The following is a 19,328-nucleotide window of genomic DNA, read 5'->3' as shown; positions in this document are numbered from 1 at the left end:
GGGGAGTCAAAAGTAAGATGGGACGGACGTCTCACCAAATAACTACTAAACTACCACGCTCGGTGATTTAAGCCTTCAATCTCTGTGTAATAATTTAACAGCCAAATATCTATGAACTCCTCATCATCCTTTTCTAGCAAGTAATGGGTTTAGTGGATTTGTAAATCTAATCAACTAGTTTCAATCTCTTTATCCTTCGTTTAGGAGACCCATCTTCTTCCTCTCCAAAAATCTCTTCACTTTCATTGCCACTTCCGTGACCACCACTCTGGTGGTGGAGGGTGTAGACCTTGCTTAGTTGCAGAAGCCGGTGAGCCACGTCCAATTCCCAGTCTGAGAAGGAGATGCCCGTCATCTTCTTCTTGTGGGTTGTGCTGTTTTGGAATGATGAAGGAAGTATTTTTTTTTTATTAATAAAATTAATTAAATGCTATTGAGTTTTTGTAATTTTTTTTAATTTCAATTATTTTTAATTTGATTAAGGAGAATCAAGAATTGTAAACACTCACAATTAAAATATTAACAGATCAATGAAGCTTTAAAAAGATTAAAAATTTAATAAGAACAACAACTTAATCTGTCTTCCAGGCTTCATCCAGTGTTCAAACACTAGCCCATCAAAACTGAGCCGTAATTGATTTTCCATGAACATTTTCTTTTCCAAAGTTAATGGTAGATTCATTAAAAAAGGGAAGTGTACCAAACTAGGCCTGCAGCCCAAATAAGAAACAGCCTCGAATAAACAAATGAAAAATCTAGGCACAAGCAAATTAATTAAAGCCCAGCAAGCCTAATCTTCTGAAAACTTAAGAATGGAGAGCCCAAAAACCCATTTTCTATCAACCATAGGTGATTCGACCTGTGAGATGCGAAACCATCAGTGAGGAAACTGCAACGCCAATCAGCAAACACTTAGGTCGAGGAAGGAGAATTTCAGCACAAATGCTCCACCCAAACAAAGAAATAAACTCACCAGCAAATACAGAGGAAGCCAACCCATTCAACCATCGTTGAAGGATCTCAACGGAGACCATGCAGTTGTCGGTTTCTGTAGCTCTACAAGAAAGCAAGGCAGCCTCTTGACAAGATTTAGAGCTAAGGAGGAAAAGATAAGAATAAATTTTAAGTATTTATTTTTAAAAAATAGATTAATAAGAATAAATTATTTCATACTCTTAAAACAATCAATAATAGAATTTATTCAATTTTTTGACACTTTTGAGCTTTGAAATTAATTTTAGTGTAAAATAAATATATCAAAATTTAAAATTATACGATTAATAGAAATAGCTTTTATAACATTTTAATTTTATTTTTTTCTAGCCTAGCTACTTAATTAAATCAATAAGCATAATATTGCATATTAGATTTGAGGCAACGATTTCCTTGCAGCAACTATACAACTATTGCCTTTACGCAGCTATGAAATAGTTTAAAATCGTTGTAAATTAATTGATAAATTATGTTAAAAATTTAATAAATTTGGTATTAAAACTATTACAATACTAATAATTTACATATATTTAAGGTAGTGGTTTTTATTCATTGCAAACGTAATCAAACCCCTGCTTTATGCTATGATAATGGAAGAAGATATAATGATTCTCAAATTATTATCATTGACTTATGGCTAATGACTATGATTTAAGCATATATGATAGCGATTTTCAATTTACACACAAAATCATTTTATAAAGGTGAAAGAAAGAAAATAGAAAGGATGCATGGAATTTAAGGGATTTAGTGTTGGGATTATTTCCATTATGTTTAGGTATTAAAATTGAAGTTGATCTCCACATTATATAACAATTAGGGTTTGCAGTCTAAATTTTTTTTGTTCTTTCTCTTTCTCCCTTTACATTTTCATTTATATATCCATTAATTAATTAATTTCACTTTCCATTTCTCATTTATCTCAAAATTTTAAGTTTTTCTTTACATAAATTGCATAGAGTGATAATACTAACATAACAGCTTAGTTTGGCATGGTCCAGTGATTAAAAATATTATTATTTACCTAACAGACCTAGGTTTAAGTCCTCAATCCCTCTATCAAAAAAAGTATATATCATAACACATATATGCATATTCCAGACCCAATTAGCTATATTGTGATAGGAATCTATATATACTTCAATTAATTTAGAACTTGATTGTGATTTTTTGAAATTAAGAACAATAAATGGTGATCATAATAGCTTAATTTGACTTGATTTAATGGTTGAAAACATTATTATTCACCTAAGTTTAAGTCCTCAATCCCATACATATATATATATATATATATATATATATATATATATATATGTATATTCCTAACCAACTAGCTTTATTGTGATAGGAATCTATATATACTTCAATTAATATATAATTGATTGTGATTTTTTGAAATTAAGAACTTGATTGTGATTAATTATGAATAAAATTGCAAACAACCTATACAGAGTTTTATTTATGTATTTATTGTGAATCTATTTATATCAATTTTTTTTATCAAAAATTATATTTTCTTTTAATTTATTTTATATAATCATGAGTAATACGATTGTGCAATTTTGATGTGAATCTTTATATGTTACTATATAAAATATGTAAGATTTTTGTACATTAATTAATAATTGAAATTCTATGCCTAATCTAGTTTGATTCAATAGTCGAAAATATATCACTCATCTGACAAATTCAAGTTTGAGTTCTCAGTCTTTCAATCTCTTTGCTTAAAAAAAAAGAAAAAACATTCAAATTCTACAATCATATCATTATCACCCAACTATATTTAACATTTTCCTTATTCAATTCTTTAAATCCATTTGTTTGGAGTTAGTTCTGAATCATTACTGTTTACGGATTTTCTAAATTCATATATATTATTTAATTAGTAATAAGATAATGATTTTTAATTAAACTTCATAAAAATTATGAATATAATTTTTATTGATTGATTAAAATTTTTTTTATCATTTTTTTTAAATTTTTAGTAGTACTTTGAAATTAATGAAATTGATATATTTATAAAATTTCTTTTTTTAAACTGTGTAAAAAAAATATAAACAGAAAGTACGTTAATTACTTCAAAAATAGAAAGTGCAGTAATTACGTAATAAGAAAATTTTGAAAAATTAATTAATTTCCTTATACAATTTATATATATGTATTAAATTTTATACTGTCTTGATAAATTTAATGACAAGTATAAGCAATTGCACTCATTTGGAGTAACGGATGATCAATAAATGTTGAGTGCAGTGATAAAATTTATCATATTTTTTAAAGAAAATTTCAAGTTTAATTTTCAAAAAAGATATTGTTGAGAGAATACGAATCCGAATAAATTAGTCTTTTATGGACAATAAAACGAATATAAAGAAATAATTAATAAATAATAATAATAAAAAAGCATATGTGTGGAATTTAAAAAAAGAGATAAGGCCAAGGATCAAGTACCTGTGTTATTTCTGCCCATCATCATCTAAGTTTCGTGGATGGTTCTTGGCTAGTGACTAATTAATTAGGCTTATTTATTTACAGCTAAACTCAATGTCTTTATTTATTGGTTGATATTATGGAAAACTATTAAATTATTTTAAAATTAAATTTAATATATTTTATTCATAAAAATTTAAAATAGTTAAATATTTTTTTTTAAACAGTTTTTTTTTTATAATATTTAAAATCACAATTTTTTAAACAATGTATTTTGATATGTCCATCATAATTCCAAATAGAGTTTTAATCATTTTCGTTCTTGATGGAAATGAAGACCCAAGTGGTGTTCTCAAAGCCAACCCTAGAAAATTAATCTGATGGATTAATTTCAAGATTAACAAGAGATGAATTAACAAGAATTGTAAAGCTATGAAAATTTTGGCTCGTTGACATTGGTTGGACCAAGATGCGATCTAATGTTATCGTTGGGATGTGGGTTAGGAAATAGCTATGAGATTTGGGCACAACTTCCATTTAACTATGAAGTCGCTGGTAATAATTATCATTCATAGGCGAAATTTACAAACAATTATTATAAAAAATTAGTTTTATATTTATAAAATTTTAGTTATAATTGACTTTAGCACACAATAAATTTTTTCCTTTTTTTTTTTTTCATTATAATTGACTTCCATTAGGATTTAAATTTGAGACACTGTAATTTTGAAATTTCTTTCAATAATCACGTTTAGTAGAATATAACGTAATACAATGTAATTAATTATGTGATAAAATTAATATTGTAATGTAATTATCATTACATTACTATGTTTGGTTACAAAATAAAAATATAAGTAATGTAATTTAATTATATATAATTTTTATTTTAAAATTTTATTTATTTATGGTATTAAAAATTAGTGGTAATGATTATAGCAATTGGTGGTGGAGTGTTAGTGATAGCTAAATTGTGACTCCCCTTACCCATCTACTGTATAGCCAAGCAAGAAGTGCCATATTCGGTGCCGGAGCACCCTCTCTTGTTTTATCATATCTATTGTAAACTTTTGATATCATTTAAAATATTATTCTATGTGTAGAAAATTTTTTTTATTACTTATTTCTGTGGATACCTGGACAGAGTCTCCCCTGTTTTATTAGCATCTGGCAGGTTCCACTAATTACCTGTTAACATGTTTATATTCATTTCACAAATTTCCATATCATATTCTCTTGTATCATATCATTTATAATTATTTATGAGATCTAAAAATGAAGTATCATCTATTGCATTCATATAGAAATTCATAGATAATAAATTACAAGTTTTCATTTCAATCTCAAATTTTAATTACAAGTCTAAAATGAAATACATCATGACTAGACATAATGAATCAAAATACTAGTCTATACATGGGCCCTACAAAAATACAAAAGACCGGTGAGGTGACTCTGGACAGTGGCAGATCTGGTCGGAACTCTGTCCGAACACTACTGTGGCGGCTGCTGATCTCCAGTACCTACGCAATAGAAAACCAACGCGCTAAGCATAACGCTTAGTGGTGCATAATTTATAATAATAATAATAATTAAACAATTGAATTAATATCTGCAAGTCATAATTTCTGGATCTTTTATATTTTTATTGCTCTTTGGAAATAATTAACATTATCGGGATCTTTTATGATTACTTATTGTATTTTAAGTCTTAATTAATTTTTATCAATACCCAAGAAACCTATAACAAATTATAAAAGCTGGATGCACTGGTGTATACTGGTTAGACAGCCATATGTTTGTCCAATATACGTCTGTCAGGCACGAGGTCAGCTGTCGGGCACGAAACCCGCTGTCAGGCTTGTAAAGCCAGAAATAAAGTAGGCACAATGGCCAATAAGTAGGCATATAGCCTATAGAACAATCATACCAGACATATATTGTCAGTTCATGATTTCTCGGTAGGTAGTACTGTTATCTGTAATCCCTAATTGGTATACCAATTTATCTATATTAAATAAATAAGTCTAAGTATACTATGAGCAATTAAACATTTTTAATTATTTTAGCACTATTCATTGTTACTATTTTCTGGTACTGTTCAGTGGTACCATTAATTTCATATTAATAGGACATTAGTCCCAATTTACATATTCATATCATTTTTAATATTTATTTAGCCTTATGAGTATTTTAATTATCATATATAACATTTTTCCCATGAACCTTTCTTTAGGTTCATTTTAATGTGTTATCTTTATCTAGGAATTTGACTAGGTTAGGATGTCATTTGGTCACACTTCCTTCATAACAATTGCTCCTCTATGTTTAAACTTAAATTTCAGTTTTTGAATCACTGAATTTGGGGTTATAGAACTCAAGTTATGGTCAAAATACCATAACTGGTCCCTTTGCCTCTAAGCTGTCGAGAATTTACAATTCCTGGTAAAAAAACTTTGACCAGTCATTTGATCATTTTATGGTCATTTTTAGATTTATGTTTCTTCACAAGATATGTTCCTCTATGTCTTAGGGACTTCCAGGTACAATTTCATAATTTTTCAAGCTTAGTATAGTGAGTTATGGTCAATGTTGTCACATCTTACCCCTCTGTAAGGCATAACATGATCCCGTAGAATACCTAATGAACTACCGAACTTCACCTACTGATAACTTATTAAGTACCTTACAAGGTATTTTAAAACCATTTTCTTACTTTTTGGAAGTGGTGAGCATTTTGGTAGGAATTAAAAACATTTAATTGAAGTTTGAAAACTAGTTAAAATTTTTGTCCTCTTTTATTTTTTTACAAATTTTATAAAAATTTCGGCAGAGTGCCGTCTGTATTTTGAGAAAACAGTTCATCAAATACATGAAAAAAATACTTCCAATAATTGTTTCACAACTCCCAACCTAAATCAACTCAAGTCAACACAGTTCAATTTAGTTCCACAACTCAACCAAAAATTTATCATCTCAAAATATTTCACAAATTCATTCACATTGCATATAGTACTTAATTTACAAATACAGATCTTAATTTCCAAAAAGAAAATTTAAAATATCATTATTATAATTTATTATACAACTGCTCAACTTTACATTGATACATAAGACATTATAATATTTACATCAAATAACTACAAGGGTATAAATAAATACCTGTACAAAAAGATTAGCGAAAGTCTTGCCAATTCAGCAGCTCATTCTGCTGCTTTTTCCTTGCCCTTATCTACGACAGCAAAATAAGTTATCGCTGATTATAAAAATACTCAGTGGTGCACAATAAAAATTTGAAATGCAGTACATAAAATATTCATTGATAAATCACAATTTAAATATTTCACAATTATCAAAACTCATTATAATACAATTTTGGTCAAACAATTTAATAAACATAGTGTTGTCAATTCATACACAACTTAAGCCATAACACAAAATTTCCGATCAGTGCCGCGTTGTACACCACGACAAAGCAATCTACAACCCTACTAATTGAAATCAATGAGGGAGGTGGCTAGCTAACTAATGCGTACTCATCCGATCTACAACCTCAACTGATAAACCAGAGAGGGAGGAAAATAATCGATCTCAACCCCAAAAATGGAGGAGGAATAATAAGGCACTGTCATGCTAAGTGTGAATCAAAAATCAATTTAAAACAATTTATTCAAATATTGCATGCAAAATCAAATCAATTTCCAAAGTCACATTTTCATTCACAAAGTGGCAACACGAAAGTTCTTAAACTCATAATTAACACGGAAATTTCATAGTGCATACTAAATCAAATTTTCAATGAGAAAATGCTTAAATAGGTTTTATTGTGCACAAACCTGACGTGAGTCGCCTCTAGGCCTTGAATCAGTCTCTTAGACCTTCCGGGTCTTTTTCAGCTGAAACATAAAATTTATAGTACCTCAGTATCTTTACCTCATAATAATTCCAATAATTAATCTCAATATGCTTAAACTTATATTTTTGAAAATTTTCATGTTGAGATTACTATTCATTGTACTATTCAAGTTAAAATATTGACTTTCTTAGGCTTAAAAGGTATGGAAAATTCAACTATACTCACATACCATATTTTGGTTACCAAACTTATTGGTTTTGGTCATTTTCTCAAAACTTAAGTCTTTTAGGCAAACTTTTAAATTTTCAGTTTTAGTGACCTATGTTGCACTATTCCATTGGTTATGTTGCTGTTAGAATTTGGCTAAGTTTTCTTCATAGAAATTGTTCCTTATTGTCTTAAATTTATTTTCCTTTTTGAATCACTCCATTTGGAGTTTTATAGCTCAAGTTATAGCCATTTGAACATGGCTGGCTGGATTAGCCTAACCCAGATTTTCTGGGCACCAAAACTGGTTCTGGCAGTTTTAGGTAACTAAATTTGGGTGGCTAAATGACTTGGTTAAGGGCATAATTTGGGTTTGTATTCCTCATGAAAGTTGTAGGTCTATATCTCAGCTTTCCACTGGTAAAATTTCAGGTTATTTGGACCTACCTAGCCCAAGTTATGGCCAAATGTTCATTTGGTCATTTTTGTACAGGGCAGAACACCCAATTCCGGATTTGGCCAATTTGTTCACTATGCTATGGTCACTTTTTGGGCATGATTCCTGAATGAAAAATGTGTCATTTTGTGTCTAGTTTCATTCTCAATTAGCCTCATACCAATTGGGTTGGTAAATTTTCAGTTTTAGTCCCTGAAAGGGACCTTGGTCCCGCTGCCTGCAGAATGTCCATAACTAATCCGAATTTCCATTTGATTCCAACACTTCCAACATACCACAATTGGTCCTACATGACCATTTTTCAGCTCAAACAAGGTTAAACATACCATTTGACTAATTCTCAAAATTTTGTCTCCCAAAACCCTAACTTACTAATTTTGTTACATTTTACTAATTTAAAGCATATAAACATACTTTCTCAACTCATTCAAGCTTTCTAAGATGTTTAATTCAATCAAACTCAAGCAAATCATTTCCCTACATAGGCTGGCCAAAATTTACATATAGTCCTCCAAAAATTATTTTCTTTTCCATTTTTCATAATTTCTAAGTTTATTCAACTATAAAAACAATAATTAAACTAGAAATACAAAATTTAGCTTACTAACCTTTCTCTTTGAAATTCAACCACCAAATCCTTCACTTTTCTTTCAAAATTTCTTGATCAATCTTCTTGTCTAGTGGTAATAGCAAGTTTTCTTTAGAAATTTGGGGGATTTATGTCCACTTTGGGGAGTTTGAAAAGCTTGAAATCAAGCTCTAATGGAGGATTTTGAGAGAGAGAAGGGAGAAATGAGAGACGGCAATGAAGGAAGATGAAGACCAAATTTCTTTTTCAATTATTTTTGTTTTATCCTCATTTTTTACTTGGTCAAAATAAATTCATTAATTCAATAATTATTTATGAGGTCATCCATGATGTCATGGAAGGTGATGTCATAAACTTTTTCTTCTTTTTTTTTTCTTTTTTCTTTTGTATTTATTTTTCTATTAGTTCCTTAATTTAATTCTTGATCCCAAAATTTTCTTTTCTCCAATTTTATTTGACAGTTAGGTCAGGAGTCAGCTCCAGAGGTGAATTGACCAAATTGCCCCTCGCCAATTCGATCCGGTTTGCAAATAATTTAATATTTCTTTTGGATTCCTGACCTAATTATTTGACCGACTTAACAATTTTTTTTCGTGATTTTCTCTTTTCCACTGTGTTCACAATAGTCCAAAGGACTGCGGCGTCACATTTTACGGTTCGAAATTTAAGTTTAAATCGATCTCGCAGTCCTTCCCGAGAAAGTCACCTATCGCTGTGACTCTTGGCTCATTTAACTTCTTGTGTTCTGTTTTTCTTATTTATACTTAACTAATTGACAATTACTAATTATTTATGTTCAGGGCTTATCTAGTTGTCTTAGACATGGTTCTAATCCCCTTAATTATCTGGACCGACACCAATCACCGGAATAGTGAAATATACCAGGCTATGAAATAAAGGTATTACAAATGTATTGACCTGGACTCTTAATCCTATAAAGGCAATAGTCAAACTTCAGGGCAGTATGTTTGACCCTCTTTTTAGGGTCTTTACACTTAGAATTTGGCAAATGTGTCAAAATCAATGTTGTAGCCCTAAGTATCATGTTTCCATATCATATTGGCAGATCCCAAATGGAATTTCCTAGTGGGAGTTATGGCCAAATGAACACACGGATATCAAATGGCATTCTGGGTTCAACTTAACATTTTCCAGATTTCAATTCCTAATTTTGGCTAATTTTTCCCTAGGATGCAATGATTTTTAGAGCTTGGTCAAAACATAAAAATTGTTGTGCTATGTCTTATAAAACTTTTGGCACTAGTTTCACTTAATTTGCAGCTTTAGAGACCAAGTTATGGCATTTTTGCCAAAACTGGTCAAGCATACCAAAGGAACATTATTTTGGATAATTTCTAGGTTGGCAGTTTTAGTGACCCAACTTGTGCTAATAATTTGACTTGGTTAAAGGCAAAACTGGGTCAAGTGGTCTTCATGAAAAGCATAGCCCTATGTCTAAGCTTTCCATTGATATAAATTTTAGGTCATTTGGACCAGTATAGAGAGAATTATGACCAAATAAACACGTACTGTTCATTTGGTCATTTTCTGGGTTTCAGAGTTTGGTCATCTGGGTTTGGGTAGAGAATTGGTCATGATTTTGGCAAAATTTGGGCATGGTGTCTACATGAAAAATGGGATATTTTGAGTCTATTTTCACCTCCAATTGGCCTCTTACCAATTGGAGTTACACATTTTCAGTTATGGGTCAATAAACCCACTGGACTCATTGAGTCCAAAGCTGCAGAAAATTGAACACTCCCAATATCTCAATTCCTTCAACTTTTTTATTTCAATTTGCATGCAATACACTTCTATAAGCAACAATCTCAACTCAATAAGTCAATTTTAACATTTACACCAAGTCCTCAAGCATTTACACAAACCCTAGTTTTCAAAGTTTAAATTTTCACAACACTACACAATCAAACACCCAAACATTTCAACTCATCACACATTATCATGGAATCATTTTTCATCACTTAAAAATAACAAATTTCAAGTTCCATGGCTACCAAAGATTCAAGGGTTCTTTCCTCAAGATTTTCTTTTTATTTCACGCACATTTTCACTTGATTTAGCATGATATTCATGCTTAAAGAAGAGATTAAAAGTTTAAAGCACTAACCTTTTTGGGTATCTTGCAAAACTTCAATTTTCTTATTTCTTTTTTGTATCTATAGCTTCCTTAGGGTGTGGGGAGAAATTTTTGTGAAGTGGGCTATGGGTTTTGGTGTGTGGAAGCTTGGGAAATCAAGCTTGGAAACTTGACAACAATGGAGGAAATGAGGGACCAAGGGTGGGCGGCAATATGAGGGAGAGAGAGAGAGAAAGAGTGGAGAAGAATATGGTGTTTGGTGGCTTTTGTCTCTTATGGTTATCTATATATATATATATTTATATGTGCACTTAAATTGTTTTAAATTTTCACAAGCTTTTCTTTTCTTTTCTTTTCTTTTCTTCTTCTTTCTTTTCTACTTCAATTGTAACACCTTAGACAAATCCCACATCGATAAAACATGGGAGAAATGCTGGGTTTATAAGTTGGTGGTTTGTAACTCCTATTGACGCGTTTTAAAACCGTGAGGGCTTCGGCCTAGAGTGGACAATATCACTAGTGGGCCGGGCCATTACATTTGTGGTATCAGAGCCGCTCCGCGTGCAACCTTGAGCGATGGTGGGGCAAACCTCAGCGAAGACGCTGAGTCCCATAAGGGGGGTGGATTGTAACACCTTAGGCAAATCCCACATCGACAAAACACGGGAGAGATGTTGAGTTTATAAGTTGGTGGTTCGTAACTCCTATTGACGCGTTTTAAAATCATGAGGGTTTCGGCCCAGAGCGGACAATATCACTAGTGGGCCGGGCCATTACATCAATTTATAAAGTTTTAATTCATACTAATTATTTTAATTCTCTAACTTTTTAATTTGACATTTAAGTCAAAATTCACCTTTGGAGGTGAAATGACCAAAATGCCTTAGTAGTGCATATTAGGTTATTTTTATTATTTTGTACCAATTTATAAATTCTCTAAATTTTAATTTATTTTTCTCTACTTTTTTCTATATTTTCTTAACATTTATTTCTTCAATTTATGCCTCCTCACTATAGTCTAGGTATAGTTCCAGACATTTTGACTGTCCGAATAGACATTAGTCGTCGGAATAGTAAAATGTACGGACTACCTATGGTGAGGGCGTTACATAAATAGTGGTGGTGGTGGTAATAACAGTGGTCAGGTGATGGTGGAAATGTGAGGTTAGTGGTAGTGGTACTGGCCAGCCGGTGATGGTGGTGGCAGTATCTAAGTAGTGGTAACAATAGTCCAGTGATGGTGGTAGCAAGGTGGAGTACTGAAGATACTAACAATAGTGGCCAAATAGTAATAGTAGTGGTAGTGTTGAAAAGTTAAAACAAGTAATTATCATGATATTCATTTTTATATATAATAATTGTTATGCTATTTTTTTAAATATAATTGATTATATTATGTAATTATCATTTTATTATATAATTTTTTTATGTTACCAAATAGCGTAATTAAATATCTAATGTAATCATGATCACATTACAATTTTGATTACATCATAGCAAATATCACATACAATGAAAGGAACTATAATATATAAGAAACGGGTCATAATTTTTCTTTCTTAATTCCTTGATTATTATTATAACTAATAATTTTAAAAGGCTTATTCATATAGATGGATACTGATCGATCGACATTGCTGAAAGTAGCTATAGAAAGGGCCCTTCAAGGGCAGAAGACAACCTTATAGTTAGTACCACCAGGGCAAGTAAAAGTGCTGGTCTGATCATCTTTGGGATAACTATAAGCATCTCGACATCTATCCTTGAAAAACCTTGACAAATCTGTGGGCCCACAGTTCCCGTCATAGCAACAGTATTCATTGGTTTTATACACAGTGCAAGGGTTGTTACACCCTCCAGGTGCCCTTAACACGTTAGGGCACTGCCCATTTATATCAGCCTTACATGTAATCCCCCTGCTGCAGCCACCAGAAGTTGGACTAAATTCCATCGGAACATTAAACCCATCAACTAGGGAGATGTCAAAGAAATCCAGGTTATTGAACTGGTTTAAGGCAAACTCGGCAAGGGTGTTGGGAGGTGTACCATAGGCTGTGCATTGGAGTAGACCCCCGCAGTCGCCGGTTTGGCATTGGCCACGGCCGGCTCCATCAAAGCGGCAGTTGGTTCGAGCCCATATGCGAGCTCCTGTTGTGCCGGGGTTCACAGTGAGGCGCCAGGTTTGGTGAGGGTCTAGTCGCCTGCCACCACCAGGCACAGCAGCTGCCCAAACGGTGTAGGGGCAGTTGTTTGTGATAGCAAAAGTGGCTGCGTGGGCGGAAGCAAAATAGAGAGCGATAAAGAGAAAATAAACTACGGGAATTTTGGAAAATATCATTTTGGCAAACTATAGCTAGGTGGTTATATTGTAGGCTGTGCTTTTGGAATGGTCAGGTTGCTATATATTTATAGAGAAATGAGGTACACCAAGTCTCCAAACTTGCATTCATGGCCCCGTGTCCATGGATAAAACGTAGAAGTCTTGAGTCATTACTTCTTCACTGGACAAAAACCGACTTTTTTAAATCACAGTATAGTAGTCAAAAGACAATTCATCCAAGACTTCTGACTTCTGAGGCCTTAGCGTAGGGTTCAACCAAACCTAGAAATAGGAGGGAACTTCAACTACAATATTGGATTTCATTTATTCAACTTACTTAACCAAGTCCCGCTTTTCATTAAAAAAATTAAAAAAAAAAGTCTTGCTTTTCATTAAGAAAGAAAAAAAGGTCAGAAAGAAGGAAGGTGGGCAGTATCAGCTACAATCAACGCCGCTGTCGCTGCCATAGCTGCGAATTCTTTTACTATCAGTTTGTTAGATGTAGTGCGGTTGTGATATGTAACGTGACAATGTGGGGATGTTACTTTAAGGGTTTTCTACCCATCTCATGAAGCGGATCCAGAAGGGACCTGTTCATGGGATCTTGATGAAGAGCGTAAGCGCAGCATGGACTTTGTTCCTGAGGTCTGCGCCATCAAGACTGATCAGATTGAGGTCGACAAGAAGACTATTGACATGCTTTCTGCTCTGGGTATGGGGGACATTCCTGGGATTGTTAAGGTCGAGCCGGTTCTTTTCCCGTGACCCAGTTCGGATTTGGTAGTGGTGGCGCTGGTGGTAGACCAGGATGGAGGTTTTAAATATTAGAAGTCTTACTTCTGTTTCGTTTTATACCTTTTTTATTACGTAAGGTGGAGGTCAACTTCAATTTTATTATCTGAACATAATGAAAATAATCCCAACACTCAATCCCTTAAATTCCATACGTCATTTCTATTTTTTTCTTCCTTTCATCTTTGCAAAAAAGATTTTTGGTGTATAAGTGCCAACCTAAACCCTTAAAATATCCTTAATAAATGATGGTTATTGATCAAGCTGTATATCATAATAGTTTAATTTGACTTGATTCAATAGCTAAAAACATTGATATTCACTTAACAGATAAAGTTTAAGGACTCAATTCCCCTAAAAAAAAAGCTATATGTCATAATATAATACATATATGCATATTCCTAACCCAAGTAGCTTTAGTGTGATAGGAATCTATATACTTCAATTAATCTAGAACTTGACTGTGGTTATTTATGAATAAAATTGCAAAAATTCCCAACTTAATTGACAAGGAGAAATGCTATTTCTCAATATGAAAAGTCAATAGTGCATATGGAGTTTTATTTATTTATTATGAATAACTATTTATGTCAATTTTTGTGTCATCAAAATTTGCATTTTCTTTTAATTTATTTTATATAATCATGAGTAATACCATTGTACAATTTTGATATGAATCTTTATATCTTACTATATAAAATATGTAAGATTTTTGTACATTAATTTAAAAATTAAAATTCTATGCCTAACTTAGTTTGATTCAATGGTTGAATGCATATCACACATGCAGTAAATCCAAATTTGAGTTTCCCTTCTCTCAATCTCTCTACTAAAAAAAATATTCTACAATCACATCAACCCACTATATTTAACGTTTCTCTTAATTCATTTTTAAATTCATTTACTTAGGGTCCGTTCGCTTTGTTTACTATTTTAATAGTACTTCTAAATATAATGAAATTTATATATTTATAAAATTTATTTTTAAAAATTTGTAAAAAAAAAAAATGATATCAAAACTTGTTTGTATAATATAGTAGCACTCATTAAGAAAATGATAAAAGGTTTGATGAAATGCTTGCACAATAGAGAGGAAAGAAAATAAATAAGGTAGGTATCATTAATTGTTATTGTTATATAATAAAGATAGAAATAAAAATTAATAAAAGTTTTTTTAGAAGAAGTTTTTTTTTTTACTCAAAATAATGAAAATAATAGAATGAAAATCAAATTGAATAAATTAAATTAAATCAATCTATTCGGTTTAATTAGTATAAATTTTGAGATTTTTTTTTATCAATTTTTACTTGACAAAGTCAGTTAATCTATAATGTACATATATATAAAATTAAATATAGAAACATTATTATTTAAAAATCTGAAAATAAGAATTGATATTAGAAAGATGGAAGAAATTTAAATATATCTATATATCATATTATGTTTGTAAAAATATTATTTATCATATTTTAATGAATTTATTATATTCAGTCAAAAGCAGAGACACTACAACAAAAATGAAAATTAGAGATGCAATGAAAACATTGCGAAATGTGTAAAAAAAAGTCCCATAATATTAATAAGAACGAAAAAAATATCGTCACATGAATTGTCGAGAAATGATTATTTTATCAAATTCTTAATGAAAATATAATTAAATATTAAAATTATATTTATTTTGAAAAAAAAATCTATGATAGTATTGTTTAAAGACTTTTTACTAATTAAAATTTACGATGTAAGATAACATCTCTAGATTATGACTTTTTAATGAACCAAATATAAATTTTTAAAGGTTTTAATTACATTTTAAAAATTTAAAATTTAAACATTATATTGAATTTAATAATTAAAATTATACAAAATAAATATATATACCATATGATTTAATACATTATCATTTAAAATTTATTTATAAACTTAATAGGGTTAATTATTGAGTTTTCCTTCCTTATCAACCTATAAGAGATATAAGTACTTTATTTTAGGTGAATCTTCCCCTTCCTTTTGGACCTTTTCTTCCTCTTTCTCTTCCTTCCATCTTCTCCTCCTCCATTTTGTTTTTCTAGGTGGAAACTGGTGAGGGTTTTCGCCTTTGGCTATCCTCCCTTCTTTTCTTATTTATTTTTTATTTTTTATTATTATTTTTTTTTTACAATAACTCCGAGGTCTAGACTCATTTGGAAACTGTTTGCCCCCTAAAATTTTTTAAATTAAAATTTTTTCTATAAATTTTAGTATATTTTGAAACAATTACTGTTTGCCCCTCCAATTTTTCTATCTTTGTGTAAATTAATTCATATTTTTTATATTATTTAATTTTGATATCTTAATATTTTATAATTTTATTTTAGTCTCTATATTTTTTGTCAACAATTCATTTAGTTTCATTTTAATATTTATGTTTGGCCCCCTAAATTTGAATTTCTAGTTTCACCTTTGCACAAAGTTCACAAATCTATTCTTGTTGATAGATCTTAGTGTATTTGCCTTTTCCTTAATGAGAATTTATTATATTTTGTCTCTTTCTTATAGAGTTGTCTTCTAATTTAGGAATTTTTTGTGAGTTTTTGGATGAGTTATTTTGTTTGTTGGATAGGAGTACAATACAAGGTGTAGAGAGATTCATATTGAAAGTGTTATAACAGGCACACAAATCTAAGGTACACACAAATCGTACAATTACACAGTATAGAAAAGAGAATAAGAATAATAATATAGGATTTAACGTGGTTTAACTGTAAGGTCTATGTCCACGGATAAGATAAGAGAAAAAATTTCACTATGATGAAAAAAATAAAATACAATTACTCAGAACTCTTAACCATAACCACAGTGTGTTTCTTGAATATCTCACAACTCTACAACAATAAGTAGAATATTGCAACCCTATAGCCCGTGCCCTCTACTATCACCACAGATCTCACTTTTTATCCCAATCAGGTAGCAGCGCGAAATTTTCAGATCGGACCACAATTCGGGTTCATGAAAAATATATCTAAAATTCAAGTCATATAAAAATAACAGAAAGTTATCTAATGGGGCTCCTAATTAGAAAGACTATAGAGTCGAGTAATGACTGTAAATCACCATCAAAATGGAGTGTGCTACTCTCCATTTAGTCAAATATATGCTCTATCAATATTATTAGACCCTCTAAATTTTTATTATTTTTTATATAAGTGGTTGAATATACTTATGCAAAAATATAGTCATATGATAAATTTTCATATTTGTATTCTATTTTCAAGTGATAAAATATTTTTTCTGTTAAAAAAAATTCTATTTTAGGTTAAAGATTCAATCTCTTTCATATAAATTTCGTTTTTTTAAATCATTAAATTAATTTTGAAATTTGTACTTTTATAAAAATATAAAAATGCAAATTGGTCCATGAACAACGATATTAATTATTTCATAAACAGAAAGTACATTAATTACTTCAAAAATAGAAAGTGCAGTAATTAGGTACTAAGAAAATCTTCAAAATTTAATTAATTTCCTATTATAATTTATAATTTTACTTAATAGGGTTAGTAAATACAAGTATTTTATTTTAGGTTAGTTTTCCTCGTCCTGTCATCTTCTAGACCTTTCATCTTCTCCTCGACTCTATTTTGTTCTTCTTCGGGTGGCCACTAGTAATAGTTATTTGCGTTTTTTTTAATAACTTCAAGATTTACATCCATTTAAAATGGATTTTGAGCATAAGTTAACAAATCTATTCTTGTTGATAGATATTGAGTGCATTTGATTTTTCCTTAATGAGTATTTGTAATATTATCTCTTTCTTATAGAGTTGTTCCTCTTAATTAAGAAATGTTTTTAGATGAATTATTTTCTTTGTTGTACAAGAGTACAATACGAATTGTAGAGAGATTCATATTTTGAGGTTATCTGATGGGATTCTTAAAAAGATCATGAAGTCAAATAGTGATTGTAGATTGCCATCGAGTGGAGTGTGTGTTGGCCGTTGCTTGGTTAAACTAAATGCTCTATCAACATATCAGAACCTACAAATTAAGTTATTTTTTTATTTTTTTTATATAAATAATTAAATTTACTTATGCAAAATTATAGCCATATTTATATTCTATCTTTAATTAAAGAAATATTTTTTATTAAAAAATATTTTATTTTAGGTGAAACATATAATTTCTCTCATGTAAATTTCGTTTTTTGAAACTAGTAAGTTAATTATGAAACTTGAATCTTTATAAAAAAAAATTAAATGCAAATTCGTTCATGAATAGTGATATATTAATTATTTCATAAATAGAAAGCCAATATTAATTACTTAAAAAATAGAAAATACAGCAATTAGGTATTAAGAAAATAATGAAAAATTAATATCCTAACATAATTAAGATTGGCCGCATTGTTATCCTTTCAATTCATATAGAAATTTACTTAGTTATGATAAATATGATGAATTTGGCTATGATAGTTGCTAGACATGATGAATTTGAACTCTGCTGATTCTTAAGTATATATATGGCCTTTCTTCTTCACTTCCACCACAATACAAGTTTCATTTTTTCTTAGTGGGAGAGTGAAGGGAGTGGTATTTGAATATAACTCTGTCAATTGAGTGATATAACTTCAATCACTAATAAAATCAGATTAGGCAAGTTCAAGTTCCATCTCGCTTGTAGAGAAGTTTATATCTTGTAAGTTATATATATATATATAACTCCTGAAGTTATGATTTTTTAAATGATAAAGATTGTTTTGAACATTGATAATTCATTTGTACATTTTTTTGTCTTAAAGAATTTCTGATGAATTTATTGAAAAACATAGAAAAAAATTCCAATCAAATAGCTTCTATTCCCACATATATGTGTTGGTCTTGTTTACTCTTTTCAGCTAAGTAAAATAAAAAGGATTAGAAACACAAATAATCTGACATTAAAGCATTACAAAGATTAAACCTAAACAGCAATCATGACCAGTGTAAGATCACTAGAGCATGCAATGAAAAAGAGGGAGAGAGAGACATTAATTTTTAAAATTTTCATTATTTAGTCATATGGGGTGGTGACCCATTGAAAAGTGATTGAATCTTGCACTCAGCTTTTAGCATAAAAGAACTGACACTAATAACTTAGATTTCTTTGCCCTTTTTCTGTAATTTTATAGTTGCCAATCATAGGATATCAGAAGAATTTAATGCTTAAAATAACAATGGGTGGGTGTGTTCTTCCACTAAGAAGCGACGATGCTTATGATACTTTGTAATCTTACCCTAGCTATCACCTTTCAAATGTAAAATAAGGCCTAAAGATCCTTTACAGGTGCTGGGTATAAACCTTACCACAAGAACAAAGATCGAGTCTTAATGGATATCTAGACAACAGTAATGCAATTTCAAACTGCTGCTTTTTCTTGCTTCTGCAAGAAACCAGAAGCTATTTATAGACATCTTCTATCTTCTTCTGCAATAGTTATATAACAAGTACCCTTTTGGTTTTCTTGTTCTGCTGATTTATGTTTTTTTTTTTCCCCTTCTCATTTCTTGTAATTTTTTTTTTTTTTTTGAGATAGGGTGATTAATCCTTTTTGGGTATTGAGAGAGCTGTGATA

General features: G+C 30.3%; 1 protein-coding gene across 1 annotated transcript; it reads right to left on the bottom strand.

Moving 5' to 3' along the window:
• Positions 1–12,175: 12,175 nt before the first annotated feature.
• Positions 12,176–12,991, bottom strand: LOC110670652 (thaumatin-like protein). The gene has a single exon (XM_021832774.2). The coding sequence runs from the start codon at positions 12,966–12,968 to the stop codon at positions 12,294–12,296; it is 675 nt and encodes a 224-aa protein (XP_021688466.2). The 5' UTR covers positions 12,969–12,991; the 3' UTR covers positions 12,176–12,293.
• Positions 12,992–19,328: the final 6,337 nt, after the last annotated feature.

Source organism: Hevea brasiliensis, chromosome 14 (genome assembly GCF_030052815.1).
Source record: "Hevea brasiliensis isolate MT/VB/25A 57/8 chromosome 14, ASM3005281v1, whole genome shotgun sequence".
NCBI lineage: Eukaryota > Viridiplantae > Streptophyta > Magnoliopsida > Malpighiales > Euphorbiaceae > Hevea > Hevea brasiliensis.
Note: the sequence above shows the minus strand (reverse complement) of the source record. Positions and strands in the feature narration are given on the sequence as shown.

Bases quoted from the DNA above. Each gene is read 5' to 3' on its own strand.
- LOC110670652 (XM_021832774.2), bottom strand. From the start codon at position 12,968: ATGATATTTTCCAAAATTCCCGTAGTTTATTTTCTCTTTATCGCTCTC.